The following is a 14,111-nucleotide window of genomic DNA, read 5'->3' as shown; positions in this document are numbered from 1 at the left end:
ACCATCCTCAACGGTGGCTCAGCTTCTGGAGTAACGACGCGAGCGATTGGAGGTTCCCGACGGAGATGGAGTGGCTGGCATGTTCAGGTAGTGTGTTCCGGGAGATGGAGGCTTCCCTAGTTCCATCGATGCCGGTCTTTTGCGGGAGGTGAAAGCTTTCTCAGATTCACCGTCGCCGCTCTAGCTTCCGGGAAGGAGAGGCTCATTCAGATCTGTCTTCGCCGGCTTTTGGTCACGGAGAGTGGAGGCTTATAAAGCTCCGCGCTGCCGTCTTGAAACCCGAGGTCCTTTGGGTTGTGGTGTCTAGATTGAGGTGTGAGAAGTACGGTTTGCTTCTGGTAGCGGTTCTCGGCTCGCCTGTCTAGGGTTTGTGGTGGTTCATAGTCGGAGGAGATCTCGTTAGATCGATGGATCTCTCCGGCGAGAAGACAGAGCGGAGTAGAATGGTTATGGTTACGCCGGAGGCTCTTCAGGTTCTGAGCTCCGGTGAAACGAGGTTGTCGGTGGCAAGTTCCGGCGGCTGTGCGAAGGGGGTGAGATCAAGTTGAGGCGGGTGACGCGTGTCATGCTGATGGCCCAGATTCTTACACGTGTGCAATTCCCAGCCTCCTTGTCGCGACCCGAAGGCAAGCTGTTCGGGTTAAATGTTTGGGCTTTTGGGCCGTTTACTTTTCTTGGGCTTCGGCCGTTATTGCTGTAGCCCATTATGTTAGTGGGTCGTTTGTTTTTTAGCACTTTGTGTTCTTGGGCTTCGGCCGTCTGGGCTTGGCCCGTTGGATTAATATAAACAACACCTTGGCGGAAAAAAAAAAAAAAAAAAGCACAAACAAGACAAAAAAAAAGAATTAAAAATTGGATTGGACGACGATGGTCATCATAGTCTTACCAACTATGTTCCAACTGTATAACGTTAAACTTTATCCTTAGTCTTTTTATTGGTTAACATTAAAAATAAGAAGAAAATATGTGTACCCTTTTGTATTATATTTGCTTGGACGAAATTATCACAATTGAGGTATGGTAAAATTCGAGACTCTTCAATAGAATTCCAACAATTTCTCAAAAAGAACAATGAAAAATTGATTGTACATATTAGAAATTATTTATGATGTAAACATACTTATGAAACTGATAGCTAGTCCTAAAATTCATAGAATTCGAAATAATTACCAGTTAACCACTAAATGATCCAACTGATGTTTATCTCTTTAGCAATTCCATCACTCGTGAAGGTTAATGCTACTAAAACTCTATAGCACATCTTTATTTGATCTGATCCGCTCCAAAACTAGCAGGATATATATTTAGTGTTTGGATATCCGATTTTTTATTTAAAACTAGATATCCGATTTGATTCGTATAAATAAAATAAGTTAAAAAAAAAAAAAAAAAAAAACTAAAACTAATATAAAATAATAATATTTGTTACAAAAATAAATTTTAAATTTAATTTTAAAATCCCTAAAACTAAAATAATCAATTTAATAAATAAATTATTATAAAACTTAACATAAGATATAATAATATAATTATTTAATGTATGTATATATGCATATAACGGATTAAGTCAAATATTTGTTCTTAAAAATTTAGTAATTATGATTTGATTGTTTTTTTGTATATTGTATATTTGTATATGAGTCTGTAATTGATATAAAAAATAATTTAGTATTTGTTTTGCTTCATTGAGTTACAGATATTCAGATTTTTTTGTTGGAATCAAAATATGTAACGAGTCAAAATTCTTTTTATGTTTCCCAGCCCGTATGGATACGTCAGAAGTGTATTATTGGTGTTTAAAACTTTCTATTGATTCTATCCTAATATGAAAAACCTGTTCTGCAGATTGGTGGTGTAACCCATTCAACTATGAATTGGTGATCTCACTTATGATGTATTTGTTTGAACAATTGAATAATTGAAACTATCCTTCTCACATGCAATCGAACAATTATTTCCTTTGACTATTAAAGAACTGCGGACGTGAGCTTGTTTGCTTAATGGTCTTGAATTAAAACATGTAAAGCCCACAAGCCTAATCACTACGCGGCTAATGAGACCAGGTCGTTAAAAACGGTTGACTATCAGGGGTATAATAGTCAAAACACATGAAAATTGGCGGTGAAGTAAGCAAACCATACGTTAGATTTTGAGTTTTGACGACATCAAACCTGAAGAATGTCTAAGTTTTATTTTTTACGTATAGCAGAAATTACGATCTCACTTTCCTTAACGTTCAGACATTTATCTTGACGAAGACACGAACCATCACTTCAAATTCTTTGGTCGGCTCATTGAAAATCAGAACCTTATCCATTATTTTAAGTTTCCTATATATATCTTTATGTGATAAGGCTATGAATCAAGTACTATTGATAGATCACATCTTGTTTCTGCAAAATACTCAGCTTCTTTATATAGACCGGAGTGACGCGTGAGGATAACTTTAATGATTGCGATCCAAGAAACGGTGAAAACAGTTGGCTCTTTAAGATTTTGTGGCAGTGAATCAGTGGAGACTAGCAAGAGAGATATGGTGATGGATGATAAGATCTATGTAGCGGTGACAGGGAGAGACCTGGAAAGCAAGTCTAGTCTCGTTTGGGCGATACAGAACAGTGGAGGCAGAGAGTTTTGCATCGTCTATGTCCAGAAACTGCGGCTTTGTAGAAAAGAGAAGGAGAGAGCACATAAGAGTATAGACAAGTACCTTAATATATGCAGGCAAATGCAGGTACTATTACCAATTATCCATATGTTTTTGATTGTACAAGAGATGTTTGATTCCTAAAGTTCAAGTTACTTGTGAATTAGGTCAGTGCAGAGAAGATATGTATTGAAATGGGTTCAGTAGAGGAAGGGATCCTCCACTTGATTTCTAACCGCGAAGTTAAGAAACTTGTCATGGGAGCAGCAGCTGATAGACACTATTCAATGTAAGTTGGTTTAACAACTTTTTACTATCTTAAGTATGGATGTATAGATCAAGTAAAGACTTCAAATGTTTACAGGAGAATGAGAGACTTGCAGTCCAAGAAATCTATTTACATTCATAGAGAAGCACCTGCTACTTGTCATATATGGTTTACATGCAAGGGATACTTAATATGTTCAAGGTTTGGCTAAATTTGAGTCACTGTTTGGTCTCTGTATCATTGAGATTTTCTTGTGGTTATCTTGTTTCACAAATTATTTTTGAATGATATCAATGCAGAGAAGCTAGGAGAAGAGATCACTTATATCTAGAATGGGCATCTTTAGATTCTTCAAGCCAATCCGAGACGACTAAAGGAACTCAAAGTGTTCCAAGCTCGAGTATGGTCAAAGATGATGATAGGATTCAAGTATCTGATGCAATCAAAATGGTACATATATAAGTTCCTCCAACATGTTTTTTTGCTTGGACTGGAAACATCAAACTTTTTCTAACTATATCTCTTAACCAAAATGTAGGCCAAACAGTCAGAAAATGTGTATATCAATGAGTTGAAATGTAAGAAAGAAACAGAGAAGGCACTGAGTAAAACTAAAGAAGAACTTGAGAAGATGATAAGAAAGCTTCAATACAAATACAGCTTATCAATGGAAGCAGTGAGAAGACTTAGACAAGAACAAGAAGAGTTGAAGATAGAGCTTAGAGAAGTATCAAAGCTGAAGAGTAACCGCAAGAACCATGGACCACCTCAGTACTTCATATGCCCCATTACACAAGTAAGAGCCATTAATGCAAAGGTCAATGAAAATGGAATAATCAAACTGTTATAATCTAAGATAAGTCATAACCAGAAATTTGTTTGTAGGATGTGATGGAGGATCCACATGTAGCAGCAGATGGTTTTACATATGAAGGGGAAGCCATAAGTAGTTGGTTTGAGAGAGGACATGAGACTTCTCCAATGACTAACAAGAGCCTTCCTCACACCAGCTTGGTTCCAAATCTTGCTCTTCGATCTGCAATCCAAGAATGGCTTCAAGCATCAAGCTCCTGAAACATTAGCATCTCATGACAACCATTCACTCATCTCTAATGACAAACATTTTGTAATATATTAGCCGGTGTTGGTTGGTATGAGTACAAGTCTTTTGTAATATTCTTTTATTATTATGATATTTGTAATATTCTTTTATTATTATGATATTGTTTTGTAAATCATAGTTTTTTTATTACTACTATATATTTATTTAAACGTAAAATATATTAACAGATGAATATATATGACCTCGACATATTCCTTGATGAAAAATCTGATTGAGTCCTATATAACATGGTGCAATTTTTCAAAGTTCAACTCAAATATTTTTATATATTATATGTATAAACGATCATTGACTAATCTCCTTGAGTTTGATAAGTCACAAGAAATAATAATAGATATACAAACTCCAGATGGAATATTCGAAAGAACAAGAGTAACACAAGAAAGGGTAGACACATGCTTCCATCGGATCTTTTCTTTCTTGATTCCCAAATATATCTGAACATTTGGGAAGAAGGTAAAAACATAAGTCTCTTGTCTTAAACGAACCAGTCTTAAGATTTTCCAACACTTCTCCCCAGAAAGTATGGAGTTTCAGGGAGCAAGAGAGAACAACATGGAGGAGGAGGAAGAAGCAGCAGAGGAGAGAATATACGTTGCTGTAGGGAGCGAAACTGCCAAGAACAAGTCAAATCTCACATGGGCTATAGATAACTCTGAAGGAAGAAAGATCTGTATCGTTCTTGTTCACCAGCCTGCTCAAATGATTCCTGTTTGTAAGTTCTTTCTCTCTCCCTCGCTCCAACAACTCCTAAGTTCCAAAGATTCAATGGCTGTGATTAGGGATGTTAAAATGGACTCAACCTAACAAGGTTACTTTAGTCATGTATCAAAATCTTTAATTACAAACTATGACTTTTGAAACAGAGCTAAAAAGGGGTAAAACATATAATTAGCCCTTGAGTTTTACAAGGCTAAGTTTTAGCCAATTTATTTTGCTTCACATCATTTATACAAAATTTAAAGATAAACCACAAAATTAATTTTCTCATCAAAAAGTTTTCCACCAAAACCGCAAAATTAAATTTTCTTCTCAAAATATCAAAATAGAGTTTTCAGCCAAAACTGCAATATTTTTCTCACTAAAAACGTAAACAATCTGTGATATTAAAAATATCTTAAAGATTTTGACTTCTAACTGTTCTTTTTTTTTCTTCCAGTGGGTACCAAATTTCATGCTGCAACGGTAGATGAAGAGTTAGTGAGAGCATACAGAGAAAAAGAAAAGGCGAAAGCAGACAAGATTCTTGATGAGTACCTTAGAATTTGCCTGCAGAAAAGGGTATGTATGCATGCAAATACGAATATGAGATATGAAGTTTTTGCCATTCCTAAAGGGGATCGGTTTTGCAGGTCCACGCAGAGAAGCTGTGCGTTGAGATGGACTCGATAGAGAAGGGAATAGTGCAGATGATTTCTCAGAACAGAGTCAAGAAGTTTGTAATGGGAGCAGCTGCAGACAAACACTATTCAACGTATTCTTGTCTTAGGCTTCAGCCTCTTTCTTTTTACACATCTCTTGAGTTTTGACATTTGTGGGTTATCAATTTGCAGGAAAATGGTGGATTTGAGATCGAGGAAAGCCATCTTTGTCTGCCAACAAGCATCCGTGACTTGTCACATTCGGTTTGTCTGCAAAGGACATCTCATCCATACAAGGTTCAAGCCAGTGTCACTCTTTTTCCATATAGATATATATAGAGACAGCAGTTGATGTTTTATAACTTAGACTTGTGTGCAACCAATGTAGGGAACCTATAATAAATGAAGGAGAAGAAGAAGAGGAGAGAATATCAAGAACCAGTTCATGTCGGTCTGCTAGTACATCGTCATACTATGGAGGATCTGAAGCTTCATCAAGTATAGATGAAGCTTCATCAAGCATAGATGAAGCTTCATCAAGTATAGATGAAGTTTCATCAATTATAACGGAAGAGACAATATCAAACCACTCACCTCCTCCCTCTTTACCTGTAAGCCTTATGCAACTTTGAACAAGAGATAATCCTTTTAGTTTGTATGTTACTTTTCTTTCTTTCCTTTGCATTTTGCTGTGACTCATGAGTTGCTTGTGCTGCTGTAATCCACCAGTGCAGCGGGATGGGACTAGGCATGATAACCTTCCTGATCAACTCCACCAAACTCTTGCATAGGCTTGCCATCCAAAACCAAAAGCAGCCTGAGTGACCCCACCCTTACCTGAAAAGGTGCAAAGATCTTGATCATATGTGTACATACGACGTATGTAGTATTTGTACAACCCATTCGCGTTAGATGAAGCTGAAGATCATGTTGTGGGAGACTTGTGATAGCAATATACAATGTTATATACTGATAATCGAATTTGCTTAGGTGATGAAGTGGATTTTAAACCCTTGGAGGAAGTTGGAGAAGCAGTTAATGAAACAGGTCAAGTCTGAGTTTATGTGTAAGTTCTCATTGATCTACTTGCTTTGTGCATATTTGATTTCCGGTTAGGCAGTTGTGGAGCTTATCTTTGACTAGTATGCATCTTGAGTTTCCTGATTTTTTTAATCAATTATAGCTTGCATTAATCGTGTTGTTGTAGAGATTCTTGATTCTGGAATTGAGCTTGTAAGATGTATTGTTTCATGTGAATGTGATGGATAGCTGATGGATCATTTCAGTGAACTAGCTAGCTGACGATGTTAAGATGCATATGATTTCTATACTCAATTTGGTTCGATTCCGATAGCATCTTGAATGTGTTTGTTTTTGGTTCATATTTGCTATTGCATTTTGATGTTAACTGATGGACCTTTGTAGGGGTTATGGACTTGGAGGAAGATGAACTTATGGAGCTTAGAGTTATGAACTTATGGAGTTATAGTTTGTAATTTGTATGCACGTATGAAGTTATGCTATGTATGAACTTATGGAGTTATGGTTTGTATAATTACACTTATGGAGTTATGCTATGTATGAACTTATGGAATTATGGTTTGTATGCACTTATGGAGTAGACTATTTCAATCTTATGAAGTTGTACTTGTATTTATAGGTTTATAGATTGAAATTCAAAATTTTCTTAAATTGTCTTTATTGGACTCATGGCAGCCCATGTAAATATGGGTTTTTGTGGGTCTGGTTCTTAATGGACATGGTCACTTTCTGTCCACAAACTATAAATTGGTAAATGGATATGGGCTAATGGACATGAGCTCGCTCATCTGACAGCTCTACTAAAAGACGTTTCTTCATATTTATAACATGCAGTTCACCTTTATTTATTTAATTTACTAAGTGGCTGCTGCGCAACTTGATGAAGGTCTCTAGCTAGATATATATGTTAGAAGTTGTTGACCAAACAATGAATAGCTTAAAATAACAAGTGATAGTTACCTATCAAGCATTTCCTTCAAAGCTGGTTCAATTTCATCGTCTAAATATAAATATCTTCAAACTCAGTTTTAGGTGAAAAAACTATCATCTTCCATACTAAGTAAGTTAGATATCCCTCCCAAGTTGGAGGCAGTCTCATCAACATTTTGAGCATTTCGTTGCTTGGAATGCAAACTATATGGACTTGAGAAAATATATAACACTCTCTAACAGTCATACTCGCTGCCCTCACCAAATAATAGTTTAGTCATGACATAACTAGCAAGATAACGAAACATCCAAGTGCAGAGTAAATGATCAGACAACAAAGTCCAATCCAGTTAAGCTTACATCTTGTTTAATGATGTCCATATAACTTTCTGGTATAATTTCCTTGTCACTATTTGTTTCCAACTGAAACACCTCATGTAAACTTTATTTGAATGTCCAGACACTTGATGAAATCTGCAGTAATAAGAAAACAAGCTGAACATTGGCTAATAAGTTTTCTCTCAAAGAAAAAACATTGGTTAATGAGTGATTTTCACTTTAAGAAAATGGGACGGTGACGCAAAGGAGGGGGTGGCGGGTAGGGGGTACAATGCAATCATGAATATCAACCAGAACAATAGAAAAACCATTTCTCTAAATTATATATACTGACTGAAGGGACAAATGGCATTAGGTGAATGGACGCTTTAGATATGTACTGCAATGTGTCACGTCGAGGATGGACTGGACGGTTATGAATACTTGAATTTATACTCTCCAAGAGAAAGTCCAAAACCATTTTACACATACTTTTTTCTCTATGCACCATGGGGCTTCATGGTCGGCCTTCTTTTAGTGGTCAGAGATTTTAGGTAATGTTTCAACATTTTTGGTTTAGAGTTGGCTCTACTATACTATTGTGGATTTTAACTCCAGGCTGGCCTTTTAAAAAATACTATTCAATTATTTTTTTGAAAAAACACTTTGCAAGTAATCCTCATCTAATAAAAACATTAGTTGGAAAAAAGTTTGTATGATTTTAACTCATGAACTTTCTAAGTGTGGTTGCTAACACTTTAAACATGTCATGGTGATAAGTTGAAGAAATAATACGGTGATCAAGAATAATCCAGAGGATGCTGGTAAGAGTGTCTGGCCCACTTTAAAGATAATATAGCAATTAGCAACCACTGAGCTTTTTGTTTTCTTCAACCTTGTCTTTCCTATTTGGCAAATACAGAACACTACAACTCTATTTTTTCTAAACAAATAATAATTTATATTCTCACATCTTAATATATGCAGAATGGTAGAAGTAGAGTATGAATTATAAATGAGGATTATGTTTTGGAGAAGAATAAAGGGTTTTTAGTGATTTAAACCCCCAACTGTTTTTAAATCGGATGGAAAATCTCCAACTAAAATTTTATGTTTTTATATCCTCAACTATTAAACCGTTAATGCCGTTAACCCTCCGTCAATAAATTCGTCTTTTCTAAACGGAAACCCGTTAAATTGAAACGTAGTGTTTCATATAATCACTTAAATGACACCAAATGCTTATAATCAACGGATATTTTAGTGATTTAAACCTCCAACTATTTTTTAATCGGATAGAATTTCTCCAACTAAAACTTTATACTTTTAAACCCTCAACTATTAAACCGTTAGTTACTTTAATCCTCCGTAAACAAATGCATCTTTTCTAAACAGGTACCCATTAAATTGAAACACAACGTTTATTTAATCACATAAGCACGAGATGCTTTAAACTACTTTTATCAATGGGCATGGATAATCACGATTCATCCCCACATAAAAAATCGGGTTGTTTTTCCTTTCAAGAACCATCGAAAGTGAGATAAGTCGTTTCTGTGATTAAATGAAACGCTGCGTTTCAATTTAACGGTCACTATTCAGAAAAGATGACTTTATTTACGGCGGGTTAAAAGAATTGAAAATTTAAAGGGTTTAAAAGCATAAACTTTAGTTGAGGATTTTCCATCTGATTTAAAAATAGTTGGGGATTTAAATCACATAAATATATGTTGATTATAAGAATCTTGTGTCGTTTATGTGATTATATGAAATTATGCGTTTCAATTTTACGGGTTTTCGTTTTGAAAAGATGATTTTATTGACGGACGGTTAACTAACAACATTAACGGTTTAATAGTTAAGGGTTTAAAACCATAAAATTTTAACTAGAAGTTTTTCATCCGATCTAAAAATAGTTGGGGGTTTAAATTACTAAAAACCCAAGAATAAAATGCAGTCGTAGGAGAGAACCAACCCTTTTCTTTAATTGTGATGGTATACGTGTTTTTTATCCACTTGTTCGATAGCAATTTTCAATTTTGATAACAATTTTCAGTTTTGATAACAATTATTAGACGATATTGAAATGATAATAACACACATATAAACCCTATTTATGAATAAAGATTACAAAATTATTACCATCTGAGTTGGGAATGATGCATAATGTACGTATGTGCATCTTATCCTTGCAAGCGCCAGATCATCTCAACTGGAGTTTTGTTCGTAGGCTCGTAGCAGTTAGTAATTAGGCAAATAAATTAGTGACAATCATGAGGAATTTTTAAAACAATCGACATTGATCCATTTTAATTTTTATTAATTAAACTACAACACAATAGCTGGAGTTGAGCACTCAAAACTCTGTCCAAACGTTTAATTTATCACTGACCCCAACCCCAATAGTTAATTTTAATTACTCCCTCCGTTTTTTATTATAAGTCGTTTTAGAGAAACTTTTTTGTGCCAAATTATATGTCGTTTTCGGTTTTCTATGTAAAATTTGTTAATAATTAATGTTGTATGACTAATGGTAATATATCTTATATTTTTCTATTGGTTGAATTGTGGTTAGGTAAATAATTAATGATGTTTTTGTTTAGAAAATATAAGAAATTAATAGTTTTCTTAATCTACGTGCATAGCTGTAAAACGACTTATACTCCCTCCGTTTTTTTATATAAGTCGTTTTAGAGAAATTTTTATGTTCCAAATTATATGACGTTTTCAGTTTTCTATGTAAAATTTATTAGCACTTAATGTTATATGACCAATGATAATATACCTTCTATTTTGTTATTGGTTGATTTGTGGTTAGGTAAATAATTAATGATGTTTTTGTTTAGGAAATAGAAAAAAATTAATGATTTCTTAATCTATGTGCACAATTCTAAAACGACTTATATTAAAAAACGGAGGGAGTATTAAAAAACGGAGGGAGTATTAGAATGATGATTGATTACTATTGAAGATAACATTAACAATTTTAATGTTATTGTCAATATATTGTCACAAGTCTTTATTTTATTTATTTTCTGACACTTCTTTGCATTATCTTCCAAGTATAAGAGTCACCACTCCACTTGTTCACAACACCACAAACAGAGAAAGAAAACCAAAACCAAAGCTAGTTCGAATCCAAGATGGAAGGCAAGGAAGAAGACGTTAGAGTTGGAGCTAACAAGTTCCCGGAGAGACAACCAATAGGAACTTCGGCTCAGAGCGACAAGGACTATAACGAGCCACCACCGGCTCCGCTTTTCGAGCCCGGTGAGCTTTCCTCATGGTCCTTCTGGCGAGCTGGTATCGCTGAGTTTATAGCTACTTTCCTCTTCCTCTACATCACTGTCTAGACCGTCATGGGAGTGAAAAGGTCACCAAACATGTGTGCTTCTGTCGGAATCCAAGGTATCGCCTGGGCTTTTGGTGGTATGATCTTTGCCCTTGTCTACTGCACCGCCGGTATCTCCGGTACGCGTCACTCAACTTAACTTCGGTTTGATTTACATTAGTATTATCTCCTATATGTGTGAACCAAGGCAGGTCATGAGATTAATGGGCTTGAAACAATTATTAATTTGATTAATACATACATTTTTTTCTTAGTCAAATTAATATATATATTTTTAGTAAATTTGGGACCAAATTATAACCGCTAATATTTTAGTTATCGGCGAATGTTCCTTCTAGGACATGCTCTGGGTGGAACTCACTCTATTTGCGCGTTGTTATAATCTCAGGTGGACACATCAACCCAGCGGTAACTTTTGGTCTGTTCTTAGCCCGGAAGTTGTCGCTCACCAGAGCTTTGTACTACATAGTGATGCAGTGCTTGGGAGCCATATGTGGAGCTGGTGTGGTTAAAGGGTTCCAGCCTAAGCAATACCAGGCTCTAGGAGGAGGAGCCAACACTGTGGCTCCAGGATACACTAAAGGAAGTGGTCTTGGAGCTGAGATCATCGGCACATTCGTCCTTGTGTACACTGTTTTCTCAGCGACTGACGCCAAGAGAAATGCCCGTGACTCCCATGTTCCCGTAAGTAACTAGTCCATGGAACATAGGTTCGAGTGAAAATATTAGAGTGCAATAACGACTGATTCTCATGGTTGCTTATCGGGTTATGTTGTTGTGACAATTTGTGCAGATTCTTGCACCACTCCCAATAGGTTTTGCAGTTTTCTTGGTTCACTTAGCAACCATCCCAATCACTGGCACAGGCATCAACCCAGCAAGAAGTCTTGGAGCTGCAATCATCTACAACAAAGATCATTCCTGGGACGACCACGTGAGTTTCCGTACAAATTATATATAATAATTATAAACCTAATCACTTTCCAAACTAGGTTTAGATCATTTTCTCTGACACTTTGTTTTTTGCCATTTTAGTGGGTGTTTTGGGTTGGACCATTCATTGGTGCTGCACTTGCTGCTCTTTACCATGTGATTGTCATTAGAGCCATCCCCTTCAAGTCCAGAAGCTAAGTTAAAACAAGACATCAAGTCCTCTGGTGTTTCGTCTTGTGTTCTTAATTAGTTGCTTCTTTTGTTATTACGTGTGTGAGATGTGTGTATGTATTAAGGTATGTGCCCTCTTGCTTCCTTAATGCAATCTTTGTAACTTGTAAACAAGGCAGAGTTTCTCAAATGCTCAACATAAATGATAAATCTTTCGTGTCTAAATAACAACCACAAACGGGATTTTGGTTTGAAAATTATGAAATTTTATTTACTATACTCAAAAAGATTTAATCTGGATTTTGTACAGAGGTAATACTATTCGGATAGCCGGTTCAATTTAAAAATATTTTTGGATTAAAATTTTACTTCTTTGATTTCATATTAAGTTTCATTTTAGTTCTTAAAATTTATTTATATCATTTTTAATACACATATTAAATATTTGTTTTTAATTTTTATCGTTATTTTTAATTTTTTTAATCAAAAATATCAAATCAATTAAATAATGACAAAACAAAATAAAATACTCCTTCCGTTCCTAAAAGATAGACTTTTTAGTATTTTCACACATATTAAAAAAACGCATTAAATCACTATAGTAAATTTATCGTTTTCTGTAATTTTCAACAACTTTTAGCCAATAGTAATCTAATTAAACTAATTGAATTTTTTAAAGTTTGTAATTTTCTCATAGAATACATAAAATATACTCCATCCGTTCCTAAAAGATCCATGTTTTAGAAAAAAAAAATTGTTTCAAAAAGCTACATTTTTTACATTTTTAATACATTAATTAATAAAAAATTGTACTTTTCAAAAAATACAATTGTGTTTAATAAAATATTATTGGTTAAAAGTTATTGGGAATAGTTAATTAAAAATAATAATGTATTGGAAAATACAATTTTATATGTTTTCTTAATAAGTATGAAAAAACTATAACATGAATCTTTTAGGAACAGAGGAAATACATTTTTTTGAAACAAAATATTTTTCTAAAACATAGATCTGTTAGGAACATAAAGAGTATTAGTTTTTGTAATATGTCTACAAAATAGTCTGAAAACTACATTTATTGTGAAATGGAAAGAGTGTTTTAAAACGTGGTAGTGCACCTAACTTCACCTTGGAAAATGCTCCCAATTGTCACATGCTTTTCAACAAAGCACGAAGATTCTTTAATAATAAATTAATTTAAGAAAAGAAGTTAAAATTTGCAAGAAAGAGACGTAAACAATTGACTGTTAAACAACTGAAAGGAGTAGCATCGTTCCACTCAGTGAAAGATGACGACTTTGATTAGAACTCTTCTGACAAGAACCATTCACTTACTTGGATTATTAAATTATTACTTTTTACATTTACTTGGCATCGTCGGTTATGTTTTATTTTGTGTAAAAATATCATTGCTTATGTTAAAAATAGCAAGTGTCATAAAAGGTTGGTAAGAGTTAGATAAAGCGGTAAAAACATGATAGCATTCAACAGATGAGATCTCCTTTTCTGTGAAAGTGGAGTAGTGGACCAGAACAAAGTTCTAAATACAGAGGATCAATATTATAACAGTCTACGTCGTGAATGATATTAAAAACTAGAGAATCTGTTGACTAAAGTTAATCGTGGTTCAACGGATTATTTCTTTAATATCATCTCTTTACTATCATATCTTTACTACCTTTAAAAAAATATATATCATCTCTTTACTAAGATCATATCTTATATATAGATCATATCTTATATATATAGGTGTGTAAAAGTTATAGAGCAATAACAATGATATATAACCTTTTACGAATGATGAGTGCGATTGTTTGGCACTTCCAGCGAGAACTTTTCAGCTGAAAACATAATTACTCTCATTTTCACTAAAAACTATCCCAATCAGGTGAAAAAATATTTTATTGATTTTACTCTAATTACTGTACATTCAAAGGTAAAATCATTTATTTTGTTCCTTACAGTTT

General features: G+C 34.5%; 3 protein-coding genes across 3 annotated transcripts; all 3 read left to right on the top strand.

Moving 5' to 3' along the window:
- The first annotated feature begins 1,913 nt into the window (after positions 1 to 1,913).
- Positions 1,914 to 6,993, top strand: LOC106449059 (U-box domain-containing protein 33-like). Its single transcript, XM_013890869.3, has 9 exons — positions 1,914 to 4,494; positions 4,559 to 4,753; positions 5,198 to 5,319; positions 5,391 to 5,512; positions 5,592 to 5,696; positions 5,788 to 6,010; positions 6,129 to 6,244; positions 6,390 to 6,465; positions 6,825 to 6,993. Exons 1-7 carry the CDS (start codon positions 4,434 to 4,436, stop codon positions 6,222 to 6,224), a joined length of 924 nt encoding a protein of 307 aa, XP_013746323.3. The 5' UTR covers positions 1,914 to 4,433; the 3' UTR covers positions 6,225 to 6,244; positions 6,390 to 6,465; positions 6,825 to 6,993.
- LOC106447756 (U-box domain-containing protein 36-like) lies at positions 2,450 to 3,989 on the top strand. The gene is made up of 5 exons (XM_048778880.1): positions 2,450 to 2,734; positions 2,815 to 2,936; positions 3,215 to 3,365; positions 3,454 to 3,711; positions 3,801 to 3,989. Exons 1-5 carry the CDS (start codon positions 2,450 to 2,452, stop codon positions 3,987 to 3,989), a joined length of 1,005 nt encoding a protein of 334 aa, XP_048634837.1.
- A 3,730-nt stretch (positions 6,994 to 10,723) lies between the features above and the next one.
- Positions 10,724 to 12,369, top strand: LOC106445000 (aquaporin PIP1-1). Its single transcript, XM_013886468.3, has 4 exons — positions 10,724 to 11,159; positions 11,429 to 11,724; positions 11,834 to 11,974; positions 12,076 to 12,369. The coding sequence occupies exons 1-4, from the start codon at positions 11,048 to 11,050 to the stop codon at positions 12,169 to 12,171; spliced, it is 645 nt and encodes a 214-aa protein (XP_013741922.2). The 5' UTR covers positions 10,724 to 11,047; the 3' UTR covers positions 12,172 to 12,369.
- Positions 12,370 to 14,111: the final 1,742 nt, after the last annotated feature.

Source organism: Brassica napus, chromosome A4 (genome assembly GCF_020379485.1).
Source record: "Brassica napus cultivar Da-Ae chromosome A4, Da-Ae, whole genome shotgun sequence".
Taxonomy (NCBI): Eukaryota; Viridiplantae; Streptophyta; class Magnoliopsida; order Brassicales; family Brassicaceae; genus Brassica; species Brassica napus.
This window is presented reverse-complemented; position numbering and strand designations above follow the sequence as displayed.

What these genes read in the sequence shown, in the direction of transcription:
- LOC106447756 (XM_048778880.1), top strand. Translation starts at nt 2,450, where the DNA reads ATGATTGCGATCCAAGAAACGGTGAAAACAGTTGGCTCTTTAAGATTT. An exon ending in TATCTGATGCAATCAAAATG is followed by an intron (nt 3,366 to 3,453) that starts GTACATATATAA and finishes ACCAAAATGTAG; the next exon opens with GCCAAACAGTCAGAAAATGT. An exon ending in TCATATGCCCCATTACACAA is followed by an intron (nt 3,712 to 3,800) that starts GTAAGAGCCATT and finishes ATTTGTTTGTAG; the next exon opens with GATGTGATGGAGGATCCACA.
- LOC106449059 (XM_013890869.3), top strand. Translation starts at nt 4,434, where the DNA reads ATGCTTCCATCGGATCTTTTCTTTCTTGATTCCCAAATATATCTGAAC. An exon ending in GCAGACAAACACTATTCAAC is followed by an intron (nt 5,513 to 5,591) that starts GTATTCTTGTCT and finishes ATCAATTTGCAG; the next exon opens with GAAAATGGTGGATTTGAGAT. An exon ending in CACCTCCTCCCTCTTTACCT is followed by an intron (nt 6,011 to 6,128) that starts GTAAGCCTTATG and finishes GTAATCCACCAG; the next exon opens with TGCAGCGGGATGGGACTAGG.
- LOC106445000 (XM_013886468.3), top strand. Translation starts at nt 11,048, where the DNA reads ATGGGAGTGAAAAGGTCACCAAACATGTGTGCTTCTGTCGGAATCCAA. An exon ending in CCCGTGACTCCCATGTTCCC is followed by an intron (nt 11,725 to 11,833) that starts GTAAGTAACTAG and finishes CAATTTGTGCAG; the next exon opens with ATTCTTGCACCACTCCCAAT. An exon ending in ATCATTCCTGGGACGACCAC is followed by an intron (nt 11,975 to 12,075) that starts GTGAGTTTCCGT and finishes TTGCCATTTTAG; the next exon opens with TGGGTGTTTTGGGTTGGACC.